This window comes from Parasteatoda tepidariorum, chromosome 8, assembly GCF_043381705.1.
Source record: "Parasteatoda tepidariorum isolate YZ-2023 chromosome 8, CAS_Ptep_4.0, whole genome shotgun sequence".
NCBI classification, from domain to species: Eukaryota; Metazoa; Arthropoda; class Arachnida; order Araneae; family Theridiidae; genus Parasteatoda; species Parasteatoda tepidariorum.
The window spans coordinates 80,320,584-80,331,230 of record NC_092211.1 but is presented as its reverse complement, the minus strand read 5'-3'; the positions used below and the strand labels follow the sequence as shown (position 1 = coordinate 80,331,230).

Genomic DNA, 10,647 nt, shown 5'->3' with positions numbered 1-10,647 from the left:
TTAGCACCAAGCTATGAATAAAAATTTGCCTAATTCGTTTTATTCGTTGTTTTTTTAAGAAATAATTTTTTTTCGTATCTTATTACTTACCACGACGTACTTTGGCATCAAATGCAATAATCCGGGAATGACGGCAGCGAAGGAGAAATTATTTGTATATTTTAAGTTAAATTGATTAGAGTGAAAAGTTGAATATTTAGATATGAATTTAATAATGTTTATACGAAATAACATTCTTAAAAATTCAATATACTTTCATATAAACCATATCTAACAAATTAATTGATCTCTTGACAAGTATTCGATCTCTAGATTTGTAGAGTTTGCGTACATAACAAACTAGACTAATTAAGAGACTATAGCGAATAAAATTCGTTTTAAATCTCCTTGTAAGCCAAATATACTATTATATGAGTTTGATATTATGTTGTGAATTCAAATGATCTTTTGAAAATATTTGTTTATTAATAAACTAAAATGGCGTCTGAAATCATAAGAAATATGGCAGATCACATAAAAAGTATTATTGTTAAAAATACTTTATTCTTTTTGTGTTTGTGACGCTATAAAAATTAAATATATTCATACATTTTGTTAGATTTTTATTGTTTTCACTTTTTATATCTTTCATTCCATTAAGTTGACTTTTAACTGACTAGTCTGTATTTTAAATAGCAAATTATGTCTTTGAACTCATAAATTTCAAATCTAAAAAATTTATGTTGTCATTCATTGTGCCAGAGTTAAACTACATAAGACCTAAAATTCTGTTTAAGTAGTTAATGTAAAGTTATGCTGTCCAATATTAAAGGAAGCAAAAAAGTTTCAAATCTTTTTACTAAAAAAGGATTTGATTTTGATTAAGTAGTTTTTTTCATATATGGATGAAAACAGAATGGAATTTCTGTTTAGATCATCTTTATATTATACCTAAGTATAAGCTTTAGTTTTAAATATAAAATTGTTATTGATTGATTTCTTGAAAATTCAACTTGATTTTATGTATGTCATGTAAACTGAGCTATCATAATTCGAATGCCTGTCAAATGAGCACTCAGCCAATTATTAGCCTTTTTTTTTTCTTACCTCAATGTTCTTTTAAAAGTCCTATATCTGTCACTATGATAAATGTAGATTAAATGAGATATATAAACTTAAGGATAAGAGATAGGTTTATATAAGTATATTATCTATATAAATATATGTTTGTTTCTGATTGCCGAATTTCTACAACTTTCTTTTTTTTTTGTTGCTAATGTTAATAAAAGTAAAATATAGGTTTGAGTACAAGGGCATGACACATAAATAGTCGCCAAGTTTAATTGACTACTTCCCGCCCCTGAGAAAGTAAGAAATGGATGAAATTTATAGCCACTTTCAAGTGCATTACTTTTTATATTTATACAAATACCAAACCCATCAAAAAATCACAATTTGCATTACAGAGAAATATTTTAAGATTTCTAAGAATTTTCATAGTCTCTAATTTTTATAGAGACCTCTTTTTTGTTCATCTTGTAATTATATTTGTCACCTACCTTTAGGTTATGTTTAATTCGATATAAATTTTGTGTTACGTTAAAAAATTTTTAAACTAATCAAAATTCATTGTATTTCAAATAGATATTAAAAGTCGGACTTGATGTATTAAATGGTTTAAATCATGTTAACCTTTTTATAAATAATAATGATTTGTATTCAAAAGTATTTTAGAGTGATAAAACTTAAAAAATCCACCCAACTGAAAATAAATTTGCGAAATTTAAATCATTGCTTTGACCTATCTTGTATTTTAAAAAAAAAAATTCTTTTTTTTTTTTTTAAATACTGAAATTTGTTGTTCCAATGATGCCCTACTATGCAGCAATAAAAAAAAATTTTCCCATTGATTTTTAACAGCTGCCAAAAGTTACCTTTAATAATAATTCAATATTGTGCTAAATACGGGTTAATATGTTAACAGGGTTTCCAATATCATTGCAAAATTTTGAAACAATGCTGAATGCACCATTTGCTCTGCCAATTTTAATAGATTTGTTAAAATAATATTGGCTTGAAGAAAATAAAAGGATTTTTTAAAAAAGATGCTATTGAAAACAAAAAAATTATCTAGATTTGAAAACAATTATTTTTAATATAGCAAAACATTATTTTCTTTCTTTCTGAAAGCATTGTTAGCTTCTCATGCTTTGATTTTTATTTAATATTTAAAATGATTTTCTGACTAAAATTCTTAATTTAATATTTTTTGTTATCGGTTCTGTTTAAATGTGTTTTTGCTTTAATAGTTTTCTTTCATTAAAGAAATGTATTGAAAAAAAAATTTTTTTTTTTAAATTTTAGTTTTATTTTGTTATTCAATTATTTCACTAAAGTTTAAAAAGTGCTCCTCAAAATGAACAAAATGCTCTTCTTTTAGTTGTTCAAATGTTATCAACCCTGGGGTTTTATATCTATATATATGTATTAAAAAATAATACTTTTAACTAAATTTATAACCTGAATTTTACTGATTAAAAATATTCATGTGATAGATAGTTTCTCAATATAATTAATGTGGTGTATATAACTGTTTTAAAGTGAGCATTGCATCTTTTTGTAAAAGAAAAAAATGAGACATTTATGCGCGTGTTGCAGTCAAATATATAATCTTAAAGTAGGTAAACCCTGAAACAGTCTTTGAACTTTGGGAGAACCTGGCACACAAATGATATTAGGCACCCCTGGATGTTATTCAATGTTTTTTCCAAAGTACTAGTGCCAGGGTTGGCTTTTTGAAGGCAAAAACTGGTTCTAATCGGTAAAAACCGGCAGAAACTAATCTATATTAGTTCTAGTAATTGCTTAATGACATTTTGTTTAAATTAACTGAAAAATGAATTAAGTGAAGAGAATCATATGGCTGTTTATAAAGTGACATACAGATATAAGTGACATACAGATTTGAACAGACACTTACTGATTATCATTCGCCAGCTTATATGCTGCATCCAAAGTATTTGGGATTGAAATTATCATGTGCTCAAGAAGAAAGTGCCAGAATTTTACTCGCCATAACCCAGATTTTGTACCTTATGTCATAGCTTTGCAAAACAAATTAGCCCCATTTCCTGAAATTTATTTTTCCAGTCAAGTTTTGACAACTACCTCAGCTACTTCATGGTTGTCCAGTTTTAAAAAATATGTAATAGTTGAAAGTTTCACAAATCTTGCTTGTTCCTTGATGGCAATGCCTGCTAGTTCTGCTGGACTTGAGAGTATCTTTTCAAATTTCTCATTTGTGCATAACAAATTGAGAAATTGTTCAGGTTTAGAAACTGCATCAAAACATGTCTTTTGTTATAGATTACTGCAGAGTGCAAACAATGTAATATTTGATTTTGAATGGTGATAATTTTGTAAATAAATTTTACTTTGTTTAGCATTTAATTGTTTTTTCTATGAATTATCCATTGTATGTCAATCTCAGTGCTTACTTTTATGTCATTTTCTGAATTTCTGCCACAAATGTGGCAGAAAAGGGTTTCTGCCATGCCAGTTTTAACCGGTTTCTACGAGTGGTTTTAACCACCTCGGGAGAAACTTGCCAGCCTTGACTAGTGCTGCCTTTTCAGTGTTTAAAAAAACAATTAATCTTTTCTTTTATAAAGGACAAAACAATTTTTAAGTAGCAGTGTGGCTGTACTTTTCAGAGAACGGCTATTTATCATTAATTATCAAAATAATCGCATTTTAATTTTAAAAATTTTTATTCAAATATTTTAAACATAGCGACTGGCATAACATAACCATTCCTAGCTTTTATGCCACAAAACTTCTACCGACTAACGATTTAAATTGTCGATAAACAATTTTTTCTCTCTAAATTTAACTTCATAGTATGTTGATGAGTATTTCAAGAAATTCACACAGTGTTCTACCACAAATATTCTTTATAGACTATTTTAAAATACTTTAATATATTCTTTTTTACTTTTTTTATAAAAATTTGTGTTATATTCTTCAACATTAAAATTTTGCCATTTTTCATCATTACAGGCTACATACAATATTACACAGATAAAAAAAGTAATATCTGAATGTATTATCTTCTCAAAGTGATGATGATCATCTATTAAAATCTACTCCACTTTCAATCAATATGGCTAGTGGTGGTAAAGAGTCTGATAGATCTGATGATGAAATTCAAAAACCATTTAATACAGGTAAAAAGAATTGCAAGAAAATTCTTAGCAGTGAGTCAGAGGAAGACAGTGATGTAGAAATAAGGCCTAAAAAAGTCAAGCCAATACAGTGTGAAAGTGAGGTCAATTCCTCAGCGGATGAGCTTAAAGAAATAATCTCGGATCATAGACTAGGTAAGCTTCTCTAATGCCTTGCATAAATATATTTCTTCAATTATATTGGCTTTAAAAAATGTTCAAGTCCCTTAGTGGACTGATAGTAAAGACCCCCATAGAACACCGAAGTTAAATGTCACTGACTGCGACCTGTAAGCGGGTGGGTGACCACTTTAAACATCCTGCTTAGGGACCGAGGGTGCACGGTGTCAGCAGGGGTTGAAATGTTTTTCTTCCTTTTGAAGTAATTATAATATTTTTAAAAAATAATTATAGCCTAAAAATATTTCTTAAAAATGCCATTTCATAGTAAAACAATATCAGTTTATCAAGTAAGAACATGGTGCTAAGTCCAGGTAAAACTGAAAAGCATTTAAGAATAAAAAAGATTACAGTGAAAGAAAACTACAATATTTATTAGATTACAGTTTTGCAGTTCTACATGTGCAGTTTTGTCTTTACAAATATTTAATAAAAATGTAAGTGAAATTTTTTGCCATAAAGATGTTAGAGAAATCAAAAATTGCAAAAAACTTAATAAAGATTGTACTATTTATTCCTTTTTTATTATTGTAAATCATGTGTTAACAATGCATATCATCTAAATTTGAATGATATGATTTAGACATATGAAAAATAAATTTTTGTAAAGGTTATAAACTGTAATCTATAGCTTTTGATTAGAGTTGCTGACTTTATATACACTGTTTCAGCTTTGAAGGAAAGTTTTGTCTTTCCTCATCAAAAAACTGTGTTAAAGTCATTTCAATTGCAATTTTTGTTGCTTTCAGTCATTTCAATTGCAATTTTTGTTGTTTTGTTTTTGTTGCTTTCAAATTTAAGTGTTCTAACATTTGGTTTTGTATTAAAATGTGTCTTGTGGTGAAGAAAAATTTTACAAAAAACATTTCGGAGTAATACATTTCTGATCAAAAAACGAACTTCTGGTGCTAAAGGTATTAAAATTTCAAAGAATTTATGTAAAGCGTACATTGGAAGAAGGTGAAGGCACCTAGTGTCTTTTAAAATCGCATGAAATTTTTGATTTAAAAGCTTAAAGTCGACTGTATGTACAGAACTTTAATATTTTTATTATTGTTGTTATTGCTTGCCAGGACAGTAGAATTTTTAGTAAGAAAAAGTGTTTTGTTAAGAGTTTCCTAGTGTTGTTTTCTGAAACTGATGAAGAAAATTGAAGAGAAAGAATAATTTAAGCTTGTACATTTAAATACCATTAAAAGAAATTATTTTTTAGGGTATTTAAACTATAAGAAATAAGGCAAAAAATAATTTTTAATTTAAATGCATATCTTTTGTGAAATTTATACATTAATGTAGTCTCACAATAATAAAAATAATTATTGGCTTAATGAAATTAACAAATATTGCAGAAGTTTTAAATTTGAAAATGGCTAATTTATTCTCCTGTCTTTTTAAATTTAACAAAGAAAAAGAATATACATATCATGATATCTAGTTTATTTTTTTAACTAGGCAAGTAATATTTGTTATATTTTTGTTCTAATTGTAATGAAAAGTGTTTTTCTGCATATTTTAGTGTTATTAAACTTTAGCTTTGTGTGATGAATTTAAACTTTATTGTGTTTTATGTTAAATGTGTGGTAAAAACCTGACTAACTAGAATTTTCAGAAATCTATGAAAAAAATTTCTTTAAGATAATCCATAAACTATCATAATATTTTAATTTATTTTCATGTTATCTTTATTATTTTTCTATGAGCATGTATTTTTTGAAATAAAATTAGTTCTACTTAAGCGTAATAATACAGTGGAACCAATTATAATTTATTTATTTATTTTTTATAGCTTTTTTGAAAGTAGTCTAACATAGTGTACTATTGAAATGTCCCGATTTTTTCTTTTACCCACTATAAAGCCTGTCCGGTGCCACTTTATTATTTTCTTTTTTTCTTTTAGTGCTGTTATGTAAAACATAAATTTCAATGTTCTCTTTTCCTCTTTTTTGCTTTGCTTCCATTTTACATTTTTTTTTTCTTTCTTTTTTTTGCAATTTCAGTAATTTTTATTATGAATTATTTTGCTGTTTATTTCCATTTTGCTATTTTAATTTTTATTTTTCCTTGATAACTTTAATTTTTATGGACAACTGTTAGTTTTTCCCTAATTTATCGTTTTTTAAATTTTTTATGAGTGTTTACTATGATGTTCTTTTCTTTTTTCCTGAAAATGAGGTAATGTTTAGAATTGAGATTTTAAGCTCTCAAATATCTGGAATTATCACATATTCAGAATTTACCGATCAAGTTTTAACTGTATACTATCACTCTATTTTTTATATCATGGGTGTATCAGCATATTGATAAAGTATTGTTGGTATGTTTTTGACTCATGATAAAGAAATTTGTAATAGCGCTTAAACTTCAATCTGTAGATTTTGATTTAAGTTGCTAAATTTGCAAACAAGTTTGTTTAATTTGCTTAGTGTGAATACATGTCTCAATTGTATTTTTTATTTATATATATAATTTTATATCTTAAAGATTTTAATTTATTGAATAATATTGATAAAAACTATCATATATATTCTTAATTGTAATATAAATATATTGCCTAACTGTCTATAAAAGTATGTTTAAAGCTATAAAAATATATTTCAGTTCTATTTCTAATAATAACAAAATTAATTGTTGCAACAATTAATTTTTTTGTCAGCAGATTCTAATTTGAATATCTCTGTTGCTAATATTATTATTAAAAGGTTTTAAATTGAACTTTATACAGTCTCTGGAATTTGTTAAAGCATAAAAAATAAATGGTTTAAGATAGGAGTGCTCAACCTGCGGCCCGCCAACCCTCGATGTGTGGCCCGCGGCCGCAATCTGAAAAAAATGAAGAAGAAAAAATTAAATATTTGTTTTTGAAAAATAATAAAAAAAAATTCGGTAATTTAAATTTACACTTTTAAGTTTTTGAAGCACCCAATCTCAATCAATGTAGTTTTTCGATGGTTAACGCTACAGATTTCAGCATAGTTTTAAAAATCTCAATATTTTTAATACATCATTATTATGATTTACAAATTTTAATAACCACTTTTGATGCTTTTCGTATGTACCTATTCCAATGACTTTTCTGTAGTTATTGCTACCCATTTTCAAGTAGTTTCTGAAATAGCGATTTTTGAAAGTTATGAAACGCTTTATTTGTGCAAACTTCATGGAAAATCTAAATGACTTTAGATCCTTTCTTCAACAGTTATTGCTGCACATTTCCGCCCGGTTTTTAAAACTTCGATATTTTAGCACGATATTATTACGAATCGCGAGTAAAGAATCGCTCATTTAGATAACCATTTTTTGACATGGCTTATTTGTAACGATTTTATCGCAAATCAAATTATTTTGCAATCGTTATTTTAGAAATTATTGCTACACATTTCTACAAGGTTTTGAAAGTACCGATATTTTTTATACGCTATTGCGACATTTTAATTTCAAATCTCGCATTTAAATTACATAAAATTTTGATGGACTTTATTTACTCCAATTTCATCTAAAATATTAAAGTATTTTGGTTATTGTTTTAGTAGTTATTACGTTTTCCCCGTGATTTAAAAAGATTATGATATTTTTAATACTTTGACAGCAAGCGAGTTTTGAATCGCGCATTAAAATAATTATTTTTTACGTGCTCTGTTTGTGCCGATTTTATCATTTGCGTTGTACCGATTTTAACACGAATTTTTTAAGAGGTTTTTCGAAAGTGTTTTTTCTTCTTTCCCGTTATTGCTGCATTTTTATTTGTGATTTAGAATATACCTGATATTTTCACACAATATTACAACTCGTGAAATTCGATTCAGTTTTAATTTTTTTTCGTAACTTAAAAAGTAACTACATATCTTAGCCAAATCAACACCTTCCCAGGAAGAAAAAAAAACGAGATGTGTTCATATTTCCGTTTTGCAAAAAAAATAATTCAAAGCACGGCAGAATACTTTAGTCCCATGAACACGTGCAAGTTTAACAACACACATCGAACCTATTCTTTTTGTTGTCACATGTAATTTAAAAGTCATACATCGTAATTTGTATTTACGCTATCTGAAAATTGCGTATCGCATTTCATATTAACATTATCGAGATTTAAAAATAATCCATCGCGTTTCGTATTTATGGGATTTAAAATTGCGATTCGTGTTCTGGCGTTTAAAAAATCATCCATTGCTACTTTTCTCGCAATTCATATGCACGCGTTTTAAAAACCATATATCGTGATTCATATTCATGCATTTTAAAAATCACGTGTTGTGAGTAGTCCTTTCGCAATTTAGAAGCCACACGATTCGTATTCACGCGATTTGAAAAACAAGCATCGAGTTTTTTATTTACGCAATTTAAAAATTACACATGGCAATTCGTATTCAAGCAATTAAAAAAATAACACATAGCAATTCGTATTCAAGCAATTAAAAAATAACACATCGCTATTTGTATTTCCGCGATTTAAAAACCCAGAAAGGAAGAACACCATCTAGGACAAATTCCAAAAATGATTATGTTATTTGCTCTAAGTTTAATACTACCCACAGCAACAGCTTCTGTCGAAAGACTGTTTTCCAGAATGAATTTGGCCTGTTCAAAATTACAGAGTAGTCTTTAAATACAATCATTACATTTTCATTTAATGGCTCAAAAAATATCACATGATCAAGTAGATAAAATTATCAAAATATTCAAAAATTTTGCAAATTACAGTATAACCATTAAGAAATTTTTTAAACCATTTTCTACCTTCTTGGAGCAGTTTATATCATTTTTGATTATATGTTGGGAAATGATTAACTGTATAAAAAATTTAATCGAGATAAGTTTCGTAAAGTAATGTAAATTTTATTGATTGTGTATTAATTGTAAATAGTAAGTGTCATGTTAAAAATATATTCGTCATAAAAAGTTGTAAACAAGTATCTTAATAGTTTTTTATTATTAAGGAATATAGTTCTTTAAAATTTAATGTGTTTTCTTTCTTTCTTTTTCTTCCCTCTCTCAGCCTCTTATTATTAATTTAAAATGAAAATGTCTGAAAGTTAAAGTACATTCCCTAATAAATGCTAAATCTTATTTTCCACTTAAGGGGTTTTGTTTTAATCATTTTTAACACTATAAACTTTCTTTAAATCAAAGTATTTAACTTGAACTTATATTAATAACTAGAATATTTTTTTATTTGAAATTTAATTCTATGAAGAAAAAAAATTTAATGTTAAAATTTATGTTTAAATGGACTTTTGTATTTTGTAATGTGATAAAAAAAATTTCAATTTTTCCATAGTTTTTTAATTATTTCAATTTATCTAAATTTTTTCCGATAAATTGATTCTGATTTTCGAATTCTGTTTTCCTTCTTAAGTAATCAGTTTTGCATTTTCTAATTTTAAACATTTTAAAGTATTGTATTTTCTGCAGAGAGATTACAAGGTTAACCGACAAAAAGAATTTAGTGTTATATAAACAATGATGCTTATATAACAATCACCACCAACAATTGCTTTCAATATGTCGGTCTAAACACTTGCCCTTCATTGGTCAATCTGCTGTGCATGTGGCCCTTCACTGAAAAAGGTTGTGCACCCCTAGTTTAAGAAATAATTGCCTCTTGCTGCCATAGAATTTTTTGAGGCTGTATCAATTGGAACTGTGATTGAAATTTAGTTTCAAGACAAGTTTTGGAAAAAAAAGTACTTGTGGAACGTTACTTGTCCTACCAGTTTTGATCTGGGTTTAATTGCATTACTAATTTTTGTTAAGTATTTTTCTTCTTATTTCAAATCTTATTTTTATCCAGAACAAATAATTTAAAACTCTATGTATCTCAAATACTTTACTTTACACCCAGACGCATCCTTGAACCATAGAGCTTTCGCCACCTTTTCAGTTTGTTTGGATGTGTTGGAAAGAGTATCTCAAAAACTATGGATTTTCTATAATTTCCATGCATTTGAATCTTTAATACAAATTTATAAACTACAGATTCTTTTAATTGGCTCTTTGATTTTAATAAAATTTGAGGAGTTTTTTTTTTTTCATTTGCAAACTTATTTATTTGTTAAAAGAAATGTTAGCAATATTTCAGATTTATTCTTATTTGCCCCAATTTTTAGATTTTTGTCCTGTAGAAAGGTGAGCATAAGACAGTGATAGCTCGAATTTGAAATTCACACTGCATAAGTATTGACAGGGATGAGATTCTTCCGCGAATTTCCGTTTTTTTTTTTTTTTTTTTTTTTTTTTTTTTTTTTTTTTTTTTTTTTTTTTTTTTTTT

The 10,647-nt window shown here is 26.9% G+C and overlaps 1 protein-coding gene across 3 annotated transcripts in view; it reads left to right on the top strand.

Annotated features, from left to right (window-relative positions):
• The first annotated feature begins 101 nt into the window (after positions 1-101).
• LOC107451712 (ankyrin repeat domain-containing protein 12) overlaps positions 102-10,647 on the top strand; it is a 30,436-nt gene continuing 19,890 nt past the window's right edge. The window contains exons 1-3 of one of the 3 annotated variants that reach the window (XM_071184269.1): positions 114-389; positions 1,269-1,347; positions 4,039-4,358. In XM_071184269.1, the coding sequence (XP_071040370.1) occupies positions 4,142-4,358 (217 nt within the window). In that variant the 5' untranslated portion in view covers positions 114-389; positions 1,269-1,347; positions 4,039-4,141. Of the gene's footprint in view, positions 521-1,268; positions 1,348-4,038; positions 4,359-10,647 lie in introns of all 3 variants that reach the window. The other 2 variants (XM_043053707.2, XM_043053713.2) reach the window with 2 other exon arrangements.